Here is an 18,650-nt window from a genome sequence, read left to right as displayed (position 1 = left end):
TATAACCTTTCAGAATTCCCACCATAATTCCCTGGACATTCATCTAAGTTACTGTAAACTGAGCTTTTTCAACTCATTTTTTTAAAAGTGGGTTTTGTCTGATTTGTGGATGTTTAAAAAAATACAACTATATTCAAATTTTATTTGTATTGCAAATGTCTTCCCTCAGTATTTCGATAATTTTAATAAATTCCGATTGTCAAGACTTTTTAAAATTATATATATATGTATATATGTATTTTTTTTTTTTGCCATGGGACATATGGGATCTTATTTCTCCAACCAGGTATGGAACCCTGGTCCCCTGCAGTGAAACCATGTAGGTCTTAACCCCTGGATTGCCAGACAAGTCCTCCTCATTGGGGGATTTTTTTACCTGGTGCCTCAGATGGTAAAGAATCTGCCTGCAATGAAGGAGACCTGGGTTCAATTCCTAGGTTGGGAAGATCCCCTGGAAAAGGGAATGGCAACCCACTCCAGTATTCTTGCCTGGAGAATTCCATGGACAGAGGAGCCTGGCAGGCTATAGTCCATGGGGTTGCAGAGAGTTGGACACGACTGAGTGACAAACACTTTCACTATACCCAAAAGGCTTACATTTTTATTATGTCTTTGCACCAGACTGTAAGCTCCTATAGAGGAGCATAATTATCGTATCTTCAGAATTTAAGAGTGCTAACACACAGAAGCCGAGAAGGCAATGGCACCCCACTCCAGTACTTTTGCCTAGAAAATCCCATGGACAGAGGAGCCTGGTAGGCTGCAGTCCATGGGGTCACTAGAGTTGGACACGACTGAGCGACTTCACTTTCACTTTTCACGCATTGGAGAAGGAAATGGCAACTCACTTCGTGTTCTTGCCTGGAGAATCCCAGGGACGGGATGCCTGGTTGGCTGCCGTCTATGGGGTCACACAGAGTCGGACACAACTGAAGCGATGCAGCAGCAGCAACACATAGATCAGTAAACATGATGATAACTTAAGTGTATTGGGTAACATTTAAACAGCTACAGCACTCATCCCACGTCAGATTCTAAGTATTTTGCAAATACTGATTCATGTAGTCCTCGTAACAACCCTATAAAGTAAGTCCTATTTTAATCATTTTATAGATGATAAAACTGAAAGATTAACTCACCCAGTCACACAGCTGGTAAGGGCTGAACTAGGATTCTAACCCAATTTGCCCCAAAGTTTATGCTCCATGTTAAGAGCTTATGGAAAAACCCAAATGAACTTTTTTGGCCAACCCAATACACAGTCTGAGTCACTGATCAATTAAGTACACAGAAGTATTCATCCACATGTGCAGCGACTTGCCCAAAGATGCTTATTAACAATCATCGTGGCAACATTTCAGAGCAAAGCAGGTAGAGACCTAAGTTTTCAGAGGAAAACAAGTGTCACAAAAACTCAGAAATCAAAATGGCTCTTAAATCATTTCAGGGAAGCCAGAAAATGACACTGAGATTCTGTTCAGTTTACCTTCCTCTGGCAACCTTCTTAATGGTTTTAAAAGAGTAATATAAAGTGTTGATGATAGGCTTTATATATATTTTTTATAGTTATGTAGTCTTTTGTAATTCCTGTATTACTTTTGCAATAAAAAAACCCCTAAAAAAGTTAAATGTTAGTCACTCAGTCATGTCTGACTCTTTGCAACCCCATGGACTATAGCCCTAAATCCTCTTAAATAGGAAAAAAAAATCCCAACATTTTGGCAGGGCCAGCTCGTTCTGTAGAATAGCTCAGGTGCCCAAAGTTAATGGCTATCTAAATGTGAATGTGAAGTGAATATCCTACTGAAATGGTTCTCAGTCCTTGGAAAAGATTTAAACATTTATTTAGAGTCAGTATGTCCCTGGAATTCTCCACCCTCTATACAGTAGTGAATGGCTCGGACATGGCACTGTTGCCTTGCGCTGGTGGTCTTCTGAGGGTGACAGGCAGGGAGGCCTGGGTTGGGGTTGTGGCTGGCACCTCTTCCTTCCACTCTGTGACCCCTCAGAAGCCAGGCTTTCCATGGCTGTTAAGAAACCAAAAAATCGCAAGAGCCTCTTCAATTAGCTTCTTACTAAGAAATTTTAATACAAGTATGTTAATATTTTGAAGTGTTGTAAGATCTCAGTTTGAAAATGGTTGTTCTTATATAATAATAGTAAAACAAAAAAAGCAGTGATTTTATGTTGAGTCATTTATTGTAAGATAATTTACAAATATCTTGCTGTCTTTAGTAATCTGAACAATGGACCAATAAATTCTTCTGACAAGGACAGCAGTAAGCTAAAAACAAAATCAGCTTGCTGAATTCTTCTTTACCTGAAAAATAAAAGTATACAACAAATAAAAAACAATTTTTTTTTCTTGGAAATTAAATATATCAAGAGATAATATGTATCTAAAGTGGGACTTGAACTGACTCTACATAATAAGCTGTTACTCTATACACTAATGGTTCTCAAGTTTTGGTCTAGGGACTTTTTCATGGGGTCTGTGAGGGCAAAACTAATTTCTATAACAATGCTGCTTGCCTGTTTTATTCTCATTCTCAAGAGTACATGGTGGAGTTTTCCAGAACCTACATGACCTGCAATGTCAGAACAGAATGAATAGAGAAGTGGAGAGGACTGAGCTATCTTTTGCGAAGTCAGACTTCAAGGGGTTCTGAGACCAGGAAGTCTGAGAACCACTGTTCTTCACCAGCCTGTTTTTAGTACTGCAAAGGAATGCTGATTCTTTATCCTTGTAGTTTAATACATTTAAGAAGTAAAAAAAAAGACCCCTAGCATCAGCCCTGTGCTCCCACAATCTGACTGCTGCCCTAATGGCCGGCCAGTCTCATCTCCCAAGAAATCAGTTTCCCTGTTGCTGAATTAGTTTGAATTCTCTCTGACTGGGTTTGTTTTCTGATGGGATGGGGGGAAGGTGTGAAATATTACCACTTTACCTCTTGTCTGAGGATGAAACTTGATTTTCATTAGTCCCTGGGTTATTATATTAGAAGGAAAACACAAACAGAAAACAAGCAGGTCAGGAAGCAATCCATGCTGGTTAATCATGTACAATTTCCAACTAGAAAAGCCCATTTCCTCATTCACTACCTTGAGTATATCACATAAATACTTACCAAAAGAGTTCCTTGAAACAGAGTCACTAATTGTTAGGAAACATTACAGACCTGAATCTGGTTAAAGTAATAAAACCATGTTCATGCAAGTAGGCAGGGCTATGAAAGCATACTTTAAACCACAACTTTGTTATAAGTAGTATATAATTTTTTTTTTTTTTTAATTTAAGCTAGCAACTAACATTTGGCACCTCAAGTATGGTTTACTCATGCCTTTTATTACCAAATAGCGAAATGTGTTTGTATTAAATACTAGCCTTTAAGCAGAAGAGCTGATAGGTTACAGAGCATGCAAGTTCATTTCATATAAATAATCCATCATGAGGATTATTAAGGTTTGCATAGCTAACCTTTAATAAAGGATTTAGCCTGCCTTTCTAGAAACTGAAAACTGAATAGTCAATTTCCAGTTATTTGAACTGTTATTAAAAGTCTCATTCTTCATGTCCCAATCTCCTTCTCATTTCTCTGCATTTGCTACTTTCAGTCAGGTCCCCATATTCCTAATCAAGAGCTGGGTCCTCCACTCTGCAGAGGCTGTAGCCTCCATTTATTCTGAGCATCCATTCCTCTTTCCCCTGGCTCTCTGCATCTCACAGCTCCCAGACCTTCAGAGTGCAGTTCTTTCCCCCAGGCCTCGGCACACTCGCCACCAGAGAAGCAGTAGAATGTACAGCAAGGAGGACACGAATAATACACCTGCTTAACCCCATCCTAGCTCGCATGTCATAGAAAACAACTGTGTTGCAGGGAGAGCATCTTAACTGTCTCTGTCAAGCTGGCAAGTGGCAGGACCACTCATCACTGCCTGGATGCTGATGCTAACAGAGCAGGAGTGACCAGGAGGACAGATGGTTCAAACGCAGGCTTGAAAGCAAAATAAGAGAAGGAAGGCTGTTTAGGACAGCAGAGCTGATGGAGTCAACCAACACTGACAGAATGGTCTCAACCAATGTGTGTGTGTCTCTGGAATCCTGCCCATTTCCATCCTCCAGAGACAAAAAGGACCAACTTCTATGTCACCTTAGCGATGAACCTTTCCCCGAGTCTTAAACCTGGACCCACGTACTCATATATTCAGCAAAGTGTTATTTCTGTCTCTTCTAAAATTCCAGTTCTTAATACACTCATGGCTCACCATTCATTAACTCCACAAATATTTACTAAGGAAGTGCATGCCAGGTGATGAAGCTACCAAAGTGAATGAGACATGGCCCCTCTCAAGCCACGGGACACAGACAACCTAAGGGCAGTTCCTAATAAAATGGTGTAAGTGCTGTGATGGAGGGAAACACGGGAAATAGCCCCATTCACACCACAAAGGAGGGTTTTCTGGGGGAAAGGAGTCCTCCAGCTCCGTTATGAAGGACAAACAGAAGTCAGTCAGGTGGAGGATTAAGGGTGCAGGGGAAAAAAAGAATGACATTTCAGGAAAAAGCATGTGCCACTTAAAAAATCTATTTCCTAATTTGGGAGAGAAATGACAAAGATGCGTTCAGAGGGCATAAAGGGGAGAAAGTCAAGGGATATTTAGAAGAAGGTAAGATTCAGAGAACGTGGTGACCAACTAGCAGGAGGTGAGAATGAGCCAAAGATTACTTAACACACATTTTATCTTTCGGCACAATTGTCTACAATTGTCTACATTTTCTTATCCTATTAGGATGTAAACGCCTTGGGACAAAGGATCCCACCCTTTAGCACTATATGAGGCATGTAATGGGTGTTCAACGTAATCATTTTTTATAGATTTCCCATTACTGCAACCCTGGTTACAAACATTAACATCTAGCTAAACAACCAAGACATTTTCTTGAGGAAAGCGGTATTTTAAGAACTATCGAAGGACAGTACTGATACAGAAAACTTACTTAAAAATTTCCTGACCCTACCACCATTCAATAATTTACAGATTAAAAAAAAAACAAACCGAAAACCAGTAACTCATAAACTAAGCCTGAATGTTTCAGCTGAAACAATCAAAAATACTCTAGAGATCTCATTTTCATCAAATCTTTATATTCTAAGAGTAAGCAAACAAGATTAAGCAATGGATCATTTTTTTGCTGTAACAGACCAAAAAATGCGAGGGGAGAAGGGGACATAAATGAGCCAAGGATAAACGAGCAGGCACTACGAGACAAGAATGCTGAAGGCAACGCTCAGTTACTTACAGAGCCGCAGCACCAGAGATGATTTCTATCAGCTCCTTGGTGATGACAGCTTGGCGGGTGCGATTGAATGTCAGAGTCAACTTGTCAATCATTTCAGCTACAAACAAAACAGAAGATTAGACAACAAGATCTAAAACCAGAAAAGAATACCTTGCTTACTAACTCATTCATGAGATGTAAGTTGTTTAATTCAAAAATAAGATTCTGTCTCTTTTCAGGTAGTAGAACTGGCCTCTTGAAAAATGTTATGGAGATATTTTTTTTTGTATTTTCCAAGAATTAAAGTACTTGCACACTTACTTCCTACCAAGTAAGACGTTACTTCCTTTAAGGAGAAGAATATAACTTTTCTATCCTCACAGGATCAGTGGCAGAGCCCAGGACCAGACCCCAGCTCTCCTGCTCCTCTTCCAGAATTGCTAACACCCTTTGGTATGAGCGAGGGCCTCCATGCAGCCTCAGCAAAGGGAAGCCCTTGTGCCGAGCGCTTACAAGCATTCTTGCTGGCGTTGTCCATGGCCGTCATCCTGGCGCTCTGTTCACTCGTGGTAGACTCCTTCAGGGAGTAGTAGATGATGTTGGCCAGGCTGTATTCCTGGTAGTTCCGCAGCACATCAGCATCAATGTCATCATAGATACTCATGCTCTCTGTTGAAATGCAAAGACTGATTTAATCAAGAAGCTTCCTGGTGCAAAAATCCTTTATAATCACAGAGAAGTCAATGTGAGACTGGTTAAAAGACACAGTTCTAAAAGCTTCATCATCTATTTTCATACTATAGATTATAGCAGATTTTCAGTAAAACATGATGTGTAAACAAAGCACTTGGTATTCTACTTGAAATGCTTAACTTCATAAAACTCAAAAGGCTGACATTTAAAGTAACAGCCCTACATTTCAGGGGTATAAAGCCTCTGGAGAGCATCTAGCAGAGTGCCCTGGACTAAGCCAGCACAGTCCGGGACCGTGTTTTTCAATAGAGAAATTAAGGAGAGAAATGAGACTTGTATACTGTGATATAAAAATCCCAACTCAACCATGTGGTTATTGGAGAAATTTGACAGTGTCAAGACAATGAGGGAGGGAAAGTTTTTCTGAGAATATGAGTCAGAGAGTTAGAGGCTGCTCTGCATTTCAGCAATTAGGCAGCAGAAATTTAGCAGCGCATTCAAAAAGTCTTCATTAGGGTAAAATGAGACAGGGCTGCATTTCGTTGACTTAAGATGCAGAGGATCATGTAACTCCTATTTTATATACCATGAAGAAATAAAGTAACACAGCCAATTAAAAATGATGTGTTACTGACTGGTAGAAGCACCTCAATTTTAGAGACATTAAAAAGTGTACCTCTTAGAATAGAAGAAATATAATATATAGGAGAGGAAAATGAAATTGGTTCCTGAGTATTATTTCCAGAATGCTTCACTGAGCAATGATGACTTTCATATATAATGTTGGCCCCCAATGGATATTTATTTATACAATGAATGTTTTATGGTTTCATGGAAGCTCCTAATAGATGGTGATAGAAACAACTCAACATTTTTGTTACTGCTGAAAAAAAAGCCACCCTGACAAATACTGTTTTCCTCAATCTGCAAATCTCTCGTTTCATAGGAAAAATACTTGTCATACAAAATATACTTACCAGCACTTGAAATGGTGTCAAGGGAAAAGATGGGCTTTTCTTCTGTCTTGTAGGAGATGACAGACCTAGAAATGGCAAAAACTAATGTAAATTCCAAGATTATAATTTCACACTATTAAGGAGACATTTACTCAACTGAAAAAAATCTGAACATAAAAAAGCTTGGATTCCAACATTTTTCTTGCCTGAATCGGTTAAAGATGATAGACCCTTCATCAAATTCGTATCCAGAATTTAACAGCTCAAGGGCAATGACTGACGCATCCCCAAAGGTAGGGGGCCTCCTCCCCACTTCTTTGAATGTCACCAGAAACTGGTCAGAATGAGTCCTATGAGAAAACGAAGAGATCATCTGTAACAGCTGAGTGGAATACTTCTGCGCAGGGAACAAGGCAAAAATACTCTATGAATCAAGTGTATTTTGAGTGGAGAACGCGGTGTTCACTGAATTATAAGGTACCCCCTACGTTATTATGATCACCCATCCTTCAGAGCCTGCCCAGAACTGAGGACTCACAATCAGCTTTTCTCGCCTTATCTCTCTCTCTGCCTTTACTCCTCTCCTGCCAATTCTAATTAACTGTTATTCATTTCTGGCATTTCCAGGCCATGACAACTCCTCAGAGTCCTCATTACAAAAAAAAAAAAAAAAAGCCCTTAGCTTCTGACACTCCTATTGTATTCCATTTATGGTCTGGAAGAAGGAGAAGCAAATGACAAGTAAAAAACAAGGGAAATCTACACATTCTAAGATATCCTGGAACAAAACTTGAAACAAAACAAAGCTTCTCCGTGTGTATAAAATGGTAACCAAAAAGACACCTTGCTTAAATCAACTATCAAAGAAAATGCCCTTTACTCACGCCTGCAGCCTTCTACATAAACAATATGTATTTATATTACCTGTGAAGTATACTCCTGATTTTATCACCAACTCCAATAATCTTAACTTCTTTCCCAGCTGCTGCAAGGTTGGCCGCCTCGCTTTTCATCTGTTTAGCAACCGAGGAGTGAATAGCACCACAGAGCCCTCGGTCCGAGGACACACCGATGATGAGGTGCTTCTTTTTGTCTTCAGGAGTCTTAATATCAGCCTTTTCATACAGAGCTTCAAAAAAAAAAAAAAAAAAAGGTGTAATTACACTAAATACAGCAATAACCCCTAATTCACAAAATGATGCCTTTACTTATCAAGTATTTTTGCACTTATTTCATTTACAAAGAGGTTGAAAACCATAAAGGTCTAAATCTCTGTTAAGAGGTCTCTAGACACAAAGTTATCTAAGTACTGACTAAAAGAAATCACTAGTACAATCACACAGCTTGAAAAGAGGCCAGACTTAGAGAAGCGACAACTTGTCTAGACTTACCAAATTTTTAAATAATTAAAATCTTCAGAGTACAACCAAGAAAGCAGGGAGTATTTACTGAACTGTTCATATATCTGCACAGCGAGCTTTTATGAAAACTATTGACATTAAAATAATGGATGCCATTTTACTTTGGGTGTTACTTTTACAGCCTCACTTGGTTGGTCTGATCTTCGAAGAAGCAGAAGCCAAGAGGGATTCAAATAGGGTTCAATACATATGGATTTTACTGGGAAAATGCCTGAGAGAAGACACAGGAAGGAGGTCAGAAGAGCCATCACACTGCGATGCCTGTCTGACCAGTAGGAAGAAAGGTGAGGAGGCAGCTTCCTGGCCTGCAGAGCAGTCGAGGGAAAGCTCAGCAAGGCTGCCAGGGAGCCCCAGGTCTCCACAGAACATGCAGCCTGAGCACCCCATCTGTCAGGAGGGGCTCGTGGGAAGCATGTCTCAGGTGCAAACACAGGATGGTTTCAGCAGCTGTCTCTCTAGTTGGAAACTGCATCCTCATGGCTGCCACATGCCCCCACTTCAACGAAATTCCTATTACCCTTCTTCAGTTAGAGCAGGACTCTCAAATTTCAATACCTGAGAATCCTCCATAAAAGGTGGAGAAAGGTACATACTCAACTCTAAAGTTCAGGGAAGTGAAGAGAATATTCCTTTTGAGTTTCTTTTTATCTTTTATATTGTACAGCATAAAAAATAAAATTCCTATTTAAAGTTCTTAAATATTTTAAAGATTAGCCATTTAATATCCAGCAGTTAATATTTTTTCAGTTTGAAGGACTTAGAAGTTGACTGGCAGCCTTGACTTGAATTTTTAATGACTCAATCAAAAAATGGGCCAAAGAACTAAATAGACATTTCTCCAAAGAAGACATACAGATGGCTAACAAACACACGAAAAGACGCTCAACATCACTCATTATCAGAGAAATGCAAATCAAAACCACTATGAGGTACCATCTCACGCCAGTCAGAATGGCTGCGATCCGAAAGTCTACAAGCAATAAATGCTGGAGAGGGTGTGGAGAAAAAGGAACCCTCTTACACTGTTGGTGGGAATGCAAACTAGTACAGCCACTATGGAGAACAGTGTGGAGATTCCTTAAAAAAGTGGAAATAGAACTGCCTTATGATCCAGCAATCCCACTGCTGGGCATACACACTGAGGAAACCAGAAGGGAAAGAGACACATATACCCCAATGTTCATCACAGCACTGTTGATAATAGCCAGGACATGGAAGCAACCTAGATGTCCATCAGCAGATGAATGGATAAGTAAGCTGTGGTACATATACACAATGGAGTATTACTCAGCCATTAAAAAGAATACATTTGAATCAGTTCTAATGAGGTGGATGAAACTGGAGCCTATTATACAGAGTGAAGTAAGCCAGAAAGAAAAACACCAATACAGTATACTAACGCATATATATGGAATTTAGAAGGATGGTAACAATAACCCTGTATACGAGACAGCAAAAGAGACACTGATGTATAGAACGGTCTTATGGACTCTGTGGGAGAGAGAGAGCGTGGGAAGATTTGGGAGGATGGCATTGAAACATGTATAATATCATGTATGAAACGAGTCGCCAGTCCGGTTCAATGCACGATACTGGATGCTTGGGGCTGGTGCACTGAACGACCCAGAGGGATGGTATGGGGAGGGAGGAGGAAGGGGGGTTCAGGATGGGGAACACATGTATACCTGTGGCAGATTCATTTTGATATTTGGCAAAACCAATACAATATTGTAAAGTTTAAAAATAAAATAAAATTAAAAAAAAAAAAGATTTTTTAATATTATACCACAAATATTCTAATCAGATATGCAAGTCAATTTCTTCATTAAGCCCAGCAGAGAACAGGACTCATAAGAGCAAACAGCTGGTGTTGTTAAAGATGGCTAAAACCTAACAGAACAAGTCTCTCCTATACTGCTAAGTGAAACTAAATACAGTATTTTTATTTTTAAAAGTCTTTATTGATTTTGTTACAATATTGTTTCTGTCCAATGTTTTGGTTTCTTGGCCATGAGGCACGTGGGATCTAAGCTCCCTGACCAGGGACTGAACGTGCACCCCTTGCACAGAAGGTGAAGTCTTAACCACCGGACTGCCAGGGAGGTCCCAGTATGGCATTTTCAAAGCAATGAGTCATTTCAACTGAAGCATGGAACGCTATCATTTTCTCATACAAAACTTTCGGTAGCAGTATGAATGCATGCTCAAGAAATATGAACACAAGAAAACTCCTGCAGAAAGTTAATTTCTAACAGATTAATACAGATAATACAGATATATCTTTTTTCCTCCTTTACAGCTGCTCTTTCAACACTCTGTCCATATACTCAGTCATAGCCATGACTGTTGAGTCAAATTCCACTGCAGGGTACCCCCATCCCAACCTGCAGTCCTAAAAGATCACATCACATTGTAACAGGATAAAATCAAGCATCTGAGTCCGATGCACTAAACCCCATGTTCTTTTGATGGCATATTTAATAATCTAGGAACAATCTTTCAGAATACTTTAAAAGGGAGGTGAACACATACAGTGATGAACAGAGACAGGCTCGGATGCCAAGTCACGCAGGTAAAGTCATGACTGTACTGGACTTGGGTTTTCTCCTCTGCAAAGCTGAGGCTCCAACAGTGCCCGCCTGCACAGGGCTGCCATGACCGCGAGTGCCTGTAAGTGCTCAGGACCGCGATCTCTAGCTTAAAAGGTCTTTGTAATCTGACTGCACGCCCCTCTTACCCAAGGACCCCACTCCATACACTCGGGCCGGTTTTAGCTCTCTCTCAGCTCGGGCGTATTTCGCTGCTGCTACCATTTTCATAGACTTGGTAATCTTCTGGATGTTTTTGATTGATTTTAGTCGCCTGGTAACTGAAAAACAGAAGTGCTGTGTTAAGATAAAGGAATTATGATTTCATTTGTGAATTTATGGGAGTATTTTCCTAAACTGCAAGGTAGAATAACTAGCAGTTAGACCAAACTAGGCTTCATATTACAGTTAACAGTAGAGTACCAGTAAGTCAGACCTTGCGCTATCTGGACAAGCAAAAACGGCAATATAACAGTAAATTATGCATGTAAAACATTAAACGGCATTGAAAGTGGCTTTCAACCAAAAACAAGCCCCATAACATCTCACACGCCACAGAGTACAGTTTTCCTAATCATCATCGTTCCACAGACAACAGAAGCACAGCCACCATGTGTTACCTCACAGCGGCTTTTCCAATGCCACAGACACACGACACACATTCACTGTCCATTTTAACCAAGTGCGTAAATGCGCTAACGCAGCACACTTTCAGAAGTATTTGTATTGGGCAAAATTTAGTTTTTCTTAATCCGCATATTGAGATAAAGTACTTACTATCTTTCAAAGTTGCCATATTTCGAACTTGGATCCTGAAAATAAAGATGGCAAAAAATGTTTTTTAGTTTTTTGGGAAAAAGCTCCAGAAACTTCCAAAGTTAATATATGGACTTAAAGAGTGGCCCATAAAGAAACAATCTATCAAATAGTAAGACTCTGAATATATATGGATATATATAAACCCCTAATACGGATATCAAGCCCTGTTTGAAAGGTCTGTTTCTAGTTGCCCTAACATAAAGCTTCCACTGAGGTCACATGGCATTCACACAGGCTCTATTTCCGACTCCATGTCTTAGCCTATATTGTTTCCATGACAGACAAGTCCTTCCCCTTGTCAGGCTATCCAGTTATTCTTAAACTCAAGGTCAGCCACTTCTAAAAACGATTGCTCAGTTCCCAGGCAAGCTCCTGACTTCCTCATTTCACCAATAAATAACGTAACACTTTAGGGTCAATCATACATTCTAACATAACCACATGTATCAAAGTAGAATTTAAAAACCAATTCTTAACTGTTTCAACTCAATCCAGTGAGCTTTTATGGAGCAGATACTCTGCTCCAGGACTTGGGTCTCTGACCACAATAAGCATACTGCTGCTGCTGCTAAGTCACTTCAGTCGTGTCCGACTCTGTGCGACCCCAGAGACGGCAGCCCACCAGGCTCCCCATCCCTGGGATTCTCCAGGCAAGAATACTGGAGTGGGCTGCCATTTCCTTCTCCAATGCATGAAAGTGAAAAGTGAAAGTAAAGTTGCTCAGTCGTGTCCGACTCTTACCGACCCCATGGACTGCAGCCTACCAGGCTCTCCGTCCATGGGATTTTCCAGGCAAGAGTACTGGAGTGGGGTGCCATTGCCTTCTCCCAATAAGCATTCTATTATCTCATAAACAAGATTCATGCAAACTTAAGATTTACATAAATTTTACATTAAATATTTTTCTAGTCTTTAAAGTGCAAACACATAAAAGTCAAAAATAGTAACAGTTAAAGATAAATATGAGAGGTTCTTCCCCTTATTGGTGAAGACAACATGTTATCGAACATACATCATCTTTCAGCTCTTAAATCCATCAAGCACCTGTTGGCCTGGAAAGCGCCAAGGAAGAACTGAGGAATCTATACATCTTGCCTCACAGAGTCGGACACAACTGAAGCAACTTAGCAGCAGCATACATTGTACATAAAGGAGGGCCTTAGGGCATTCCAAGGAACTGTATGCAGTTTTGAAGCTGGAGACACGGCCTGCGTTAGTAAGTTTAAATATTATTTTATAGGTAGCGGGGAAATGATGAAACTTTAGTTGTTCAGTAAAGTACCTCAGATGGCAAGGAAAAGCACAGAATGATACTGAATCTTGATGACACAGAGGCCACAGGGGCAGCTGCTTGCAGTTTCCAGACAAGAGAAGGCAAGAACCTGGACCGAGAGGCTGGCAAAGCAATGGGAGCCTAGATCTGTGACCAAGCGGACCCAAAGGTTTCTAACTTAATGACCTGAGTGGACAGTGTTGTCATTTAACCAAGACAGAAAAGCTAGGTAGGGGGGGATTCTCACTTGTGATAATGAGTTTTGAATGCAATATTGTACTATGGGACCAGGTGGAAATGTGATCCGGGTCTGTGGAAAATATGAGGTATTTTGAGATTAGAGACAGATTTGTAACTATCAACAGACATGATGGTTGATGCAAAAAAAAAAAAATTAAAATAGAAAAACAAAATAAAAAGAGCTGATCTGCGCTCTCTTTAGGGAGAGCTTGCTCTACTGAATACAGTTTTTGCAAATGAGAAGATAAAGGAAGTTCTGAATCAGCTGTGTGTCCCAGAAAATTGTCTCATGTCCTGAGAAATCGTCGGGAGATTATCCAAGGAACCGGAAGCTTACCCAGTACAATGGAGGGCAAATTGCACAGATAGTGGACTGCCATGATCTCCTATGATCACATGGCAGTGTGAGAAAAACCGAAGGAGCCCGTACAGGATGGGGTCTGCGAGATTCACTGCAGACAGCTTGGAAGAATTTTAAAGAGCGTATAATGCTGAGGAACATTTCATGCAAAGATGGGCTCGATAAAGGACAGAAATGGTACGGACCTAACAGAAGCAGAAGATATTAAGAAGAGGTGGCAAGAATACACAGAAGAACTGTACAAAAAAGAGCTTCACGACCCAAATAATCACGATGGTGTGATCACTGACCTAGAGCCAGACATCCTGGAATGTGAAGTCAAGTGGGTCTTAGAAAGCATCACTACGAACAAAGCTAGTGGAGGTGATAGAATTCCAGTGGAGCTATTCCAAATCCTGAAAGATCATGATGCTGTGAAAGTGCTGCACTCAATATGCCAGCAAATTTGGAAAACTCAGCAGTGGCCACAGGACTGGAAAAGGTCAGTTTTCATTCCGACCCCAAAGAAAGGCAATGCCAAAGAATGCTCAAACTACCGCACAATTGCACTCATCTCACACGCTAGTAAAGTAATGCTCAAAATTCTCCAAGCCAGGCTTCAGCAATATGTGAACCATGAACTTCCTGATGTGCAAGCTGGTTTTAGAAAAGGCAGAGGAACCAGAGATCAAATTGCCAACATCTGCTGGATCATCGAAAAAGCAAGAGAGTTCCAGAAAAACATCTATTTCTGCTTTATTGACTATGCCAAAGCCTTTGACTGTGTGGATCACAATAAACTGTGGAAAATTCTGAAAGAGATGGGAATACCAGACCACCTGATCTGCCTCTTGAGAAATTTGTATGCAGGTCAGGAAGCAACAGTTAGAACTGGACATGGAACAACAGACTGGTTCCAAATAGGAAAAGGAGTTCGTCAAGGCTGCACACTGTCACCCTGTTTATTTAACTTATATGCAGAGTACATAATGAAAAACGCTGGACTGGAAGAAACACAAGCTGGAATCAAGATTGCCGGGAGAAATATCAATAACCTCAGATATGCAGATGACACCACCCTTATGGCAGAAAGTGAAGAGGAACTCAAAAGCCTCTTGATGAAAGTGAAAGTGGTGAAAAAGTTGGCTTAAAGCTCAACATTCAAAAAACGAAGATCATGGCATCTGGTCCCGTCACTTCATGGGAAATAGATGGGGAAACAGTGTCAGACTTTCTTTTTCTGGGCTCCAAAATCACTGCAGATGGTGACTGCAGCCATGAAATTAGAAGACGCTTACTCCTTGGAAGCAAAGTTATGACCAACCTAGACAGCATATTCAAAAGCAGAGACATTACTTTGCCGACAAAGGTTCGTCTAGTCAAGGCTATGGTTTTTCCTGTGGTCATGTATGGATGTGAGAGTTGGACTGTGAAGAAGGCTGAGCGCCGAAGAACTGATGCTTTTGAACTGTGGTGTTGGAGAAGACTCTTGAGAGTCCCTTGGACTGCAAGGAGATCCAACCAGTCCATTCTGAAGATCAGCCCTGGGATTTCTTTGGAAGGAATGATGCTGAAGCTGAAACTCCAGTACTTTGGCCACCTCAGGCAAAGAGTTGACTCATTGGAAAAGATTCTGATGCTGGGAGGGATTGGGGGCAGGAGGAGAAGGGGACGACAGAGGATGAGATGGCTGGATGGCATCACTGACTCGATGTACGTGAGTCTCAGTGAACTCTGGGAGTTGGTGATAGACAGGGAGGCCTGGTGTGCTGCGATTCATGTTGTCGCAGAGAGTCAGACACGACTGAGCAACTGATCTGATCTGATCTGATGTGAACATAAAAATTAAGGAAGAAGCAGCATCCACTAATTCCTGAGGAAAAGAAAATTATGAAGTATCTGCAATCTGAATACTGAATGCCGGGGTGGAAGTCCAACCCTGGCTCTCCACCAATTGACTTCCAGAACTTTACTACCATCCACGATCCATCCTCATTAGGCTTCTACCTTCTCACATTAGTTTATATAGATAAAACATGTATGTACAAATTCATTTTCATTTTTCAGTGGATACATCTGGGTCCCCACAAGCATTTCTCCCCCTACCCTCACTTCTTTACAAACACTCATTTAATCCTCACACCAATCCAATTAATGGGGCACTACATTACCCCCATCTAACAGATGAGGAAATGATAGAGACACTGAGTAAGCTGCACAAGGCCACACAGCGAGGCAGTCAGGATTCAAACCTGAGGGTAGTCAAGATTGCAACCCGGGCAGTTTGGCACCACTCCATCTGGCATACTACACACTGCTGCCTCATGCTTTTTACATTTAAAAGTAAGTATCTGCTATCTCAGTTTCAGATGAAGGCCTGCCTTCTCTCCTCTGAAACGCCTTCTCTCCTCTGAAACGCCTTCTCCCTTCCTTTTCAACATCTACATTTCCACTTATGGCCATTGGTTTCCTAATATAAAATAGTTCCATCTTAGAGAAGGTGGAACACTGAGAAATAGAAATTTATTTTCCCTCTGACACAGAAAAATCAAAAACTCCCTCCCCAACCAAATTTCTTATTTCCATTCTCTTAAATGAGCTTTTAAAAAAAGGTTTAATTTTCAAAAATTTAGTTGTTATTTTACTGACACCCTAAACAATGAAAATAATTTTAACCTACCATTCAGTTAATATTAGTATGCTTACGTCTCTGGAACAATGACAAACTACACGTTAACCAAAACAGAACCAAGGACATGCCTCTTCCTGGTTCTATAAAGGCAAAGGTGTACTTCCTTTTCAGATTAATTCTGTGGAGTATGAAACATTAAGACGGCTTTAATTGCTGAATTCAAAAGGCGATTACAGTGACTAGGAAGTGGCAGGAGCAAAACAGACACCAGGCACGCAGAATGATGGAATATGTCCATCCAAAAAAAGGAAGAGGACAGCGTCTGTTCTCCAAGGTGGAACACTGATGTCTGATGAATATTCACAACCTACCAATTTGATGAAGGTCAGGACTTCCACATGTATTTGCTCACTGGGGTTCCAGTTTAAGCTCCCTGCCCCCCACAGTAGTTATCTTAGACAGAAGTGAAGTCCATTCAGTTGCAACCGATTCTTTGCGACCCCACGGACCTACCACGCTCCTCCGTCCATGGGATTTTCCAGGCAAGGGTCCTGGAGTGGGTTGCCATTGCCTTCTCCATCGCAGACAGAGAGCACGCTCAAATGATCCTTTACTAAAGGATCCTCAAATGATCTTACAGGTTTTTAAAAAGTGATTTTGTACAGTTAAAGGTAAAATATTTTGTACTCATTTCAGAAACTGTCCATTTTTAAAAGATAAACTTGGCTGACTTAAACTTCTAAAAATATTTACAGGTTACATTCATGCACAGCAAGATGGGAAAGAAGGAAGGAAGGAGAGCTGACATTTGCACACCACTGCTGCATGTCAGACACACTGTCCTACAAACTTCATCAGGACCATGTCTGTCTGTTCTTCACAAACTTCATCAGGACCATGTCTGTCTGTTCTTCACACCTCAGCACTTTGCCCAGTATCAACTTGGTGCTGGGCAAGCACCCAACAAATGTGTGCCGAGTGATGAAGAAATAGGGCAACCTATGAGTGAGACTCCAACTAAGCTGACTCCTTCATCCCCATGAATACTCTTTTCAACATTAGGGGAAAGAAAATTTGACTTCCACGGCAAACCCACTAACATCTGTGTGTAGGTTTTTCACATCAAATTTAGTTTCTTCATTACCCTGAAAATCTTTTATCAGTTATCTGCTTAATGAAAACATACCTATTTTAATTAATGCATTAGAGCCCCTTCTCATAAATTAGGATACACACATCTAGTGCTGTGGCTTCTTAGAATTCTCCTATACTGTAAAACCAAGTAATTGCTAAAACACCCAGTCGACAGCTAACAATCCCCTTAGCAGCCTATCTGCAATCCTTCGAGACTGCCTAGCTTCAAAACATTTCATCCTATTACAGAGCACCACCACAAACCAACATTTATCTGCCTACTGCCAGGCCTTCCAACATGCCTTTTTCTGGGGATGGAGGAGAAACCAATGTTTATTAAAATCCCTAAAACTTGCATAGCAATGAACAGATGACGCTTACAAGTCTATCTCCTCCTCCTCGGGACCTTATGATGACGTCATGACCTTGCAGGGCTACTGTTTCCGCACAACGGTTTCGAGATAGTTAAGGTATCTTTCCCTTCCTCGCCTTAATATTTTTAAGGTCCCTTTTGCAGCCCACGAGGGCACTTATTTCATTCACCAGTGCCCAGCAAGGCGCCTGCTGCAGAAGCGGTGCTCGACACAGGCTGGGAGTCACTGCCCTCTGCACCGCAGGGTTTCAAACGGCGTCAAGGACAAAAGCACTCCTTAACCTTCCGTTGGACCTTCCCTGGGGCCCTCCAAAGGCCTCCCCGAGGCCCGTCGCCTGGCGAGCAGCAGAGACTTCCGAGGCGTCTCATTAGTCGCTGAGGAGATCCAAGGCCGCTCTGCAATTGACTGGGCCCAAGGTCCACTACCGAAGTCCCTGAGGACCACTCCGCTCGGCCCTCACCCCACCCCGGCCCGTCTCAGGAGACGAGGCGCGACCTCGCCGTCTCCGCTGCCCTCGCGCGCCCTTCTGTTCCGAGCGCCTCTTGCAGCCGGCCTCCGCGAGACCGGGGCCTGGCCAGCCCTGAGACCCCGGTTCAGTCCCAGTTGCCTCCCCACTTGCTTCCCCTACCCGAGCTCTCCCATCCCTCGCAACCCTCTCATCCTCGCTGCGACCTGCCATTACCATTGTGGCTGCACGGTCCACGCCGAGAGGCCAGCGACGCCCGCCCGAGAGAACATGGTGACGCCGGCCCTGCTGAAGGTCGGTCAGACAGGCCTCACCGCGCGTGCGCGGAAGCTGCGTTACGCGCCCCGCCCACCCCGCTGTCTCCCTGAGCCTCTCTTCTTCCTGCCGGACTGAAGGAAGCCTCGCGAGCGTCCGGCGCCCAGCTTTCCGAGGC

General features: G+C 41.8%; 1 protein-coding gene across 3 annotated transcripts; it reads right to left on the bottom strand.

Annotated features, from left to right (window-relative positions):
• Positions 1–2,064: 2,064 nt before the first annotated feature.
• ATP5F1C (ATP synthase F1 subunit gamma) lies at positions 2,065–18,608 on the bottom strand. Of its 3 annotated transcripts, XM_027560169.1 has the most exons (10): positions 18,434–18,553; positions 11,717–11,751; positions 11,089–11,220; positions 7,855–8,059; positions 7,137–7,280; positions 6,952–7,016; positions 5,795–5,950; positions 5,303–5,399; positions 2,949–2,985; positions 2,065–2,320 (listed from the first exon to the last, which is right to left on the bottom strand). In XM_027560169.1, the coding sequence occupies exons 1-9, from the start codon at positions 18,487–18,489 to the stop codon at positions 2,979–2,981; spliced, it is 897 nt and encodes a 298-aa protein (XP_027415970.1). In that variant the 5' UTR covers positions 18,490–18,553; the 3' UTR covers positions 2,065–2,320; positions 2,949–2,978. The 3 variants fall into 3 exon arrangements, with proteins under 3 accessions (XP_027415970.1, XP_027415971.1, XP_027415972.1); XM_027560170.1 differs by lacking the exon at positions 2,949–2,985 and having other exon boundaries at positions 2,178–2,320; positions 18,434–18,608; XM_027560171.1 differs by lacking the exons at positions 2,065–2,320; positions 2,949–2,985 and having other exon boundaries at positions 5,299–5,399; positions 18,434–18,558.
• Positions 18,609–18,650: the final 42 nt, after the last annotated feature.

Source organism: Bos indicus x Bos taurus, chromosome 13, assembly GCF_003369695.1.
Source record: "Bos indicus x Bos taurus breed Angus x Brahman F1 hybrid chromosome 13, Bos_hybrid_MaternalHap_v2.0, whole genome shotgun sequence".
Classification (NCBI taxonomy): domain Eukaryota; kingdom Metazoa; phylum Chordata; class Mammalia; order Artiodactyla; family Bovidae; genus Bos; species Bos indicus x Bos taurus.
Note: the sequence above shows the minus strand (reverse complement) of the source record. Positions and strands in the feature narration are given on the sequence as shown.

Excerpts from the sequence above, each read along its gene's own strand:
- ATP5F1C (XM_027560169.1), bottom strand. The coding sequence starts at position 18,489 with ATGTTCTCTCGGGCGGGCGTCGCTGGCCTCTCGGCGTGGACCGTGCAG. Across the intron at positions 8,060-11,088 it reads GTATGGAGTGGGGTCCTTGG|CTCTGTATGAAAAGGCTGAT; the intron begins GTAAGAGGGGCG and ends TTTTTTTTGAAG. Across the intron at positions 5,951-6,951 it reads TGACACCATTTCAAGTGCTG|AGAGCATGAGTATCTATGAT; the intron begins GTAAGTATATTT and ends GCATTTCAACAG.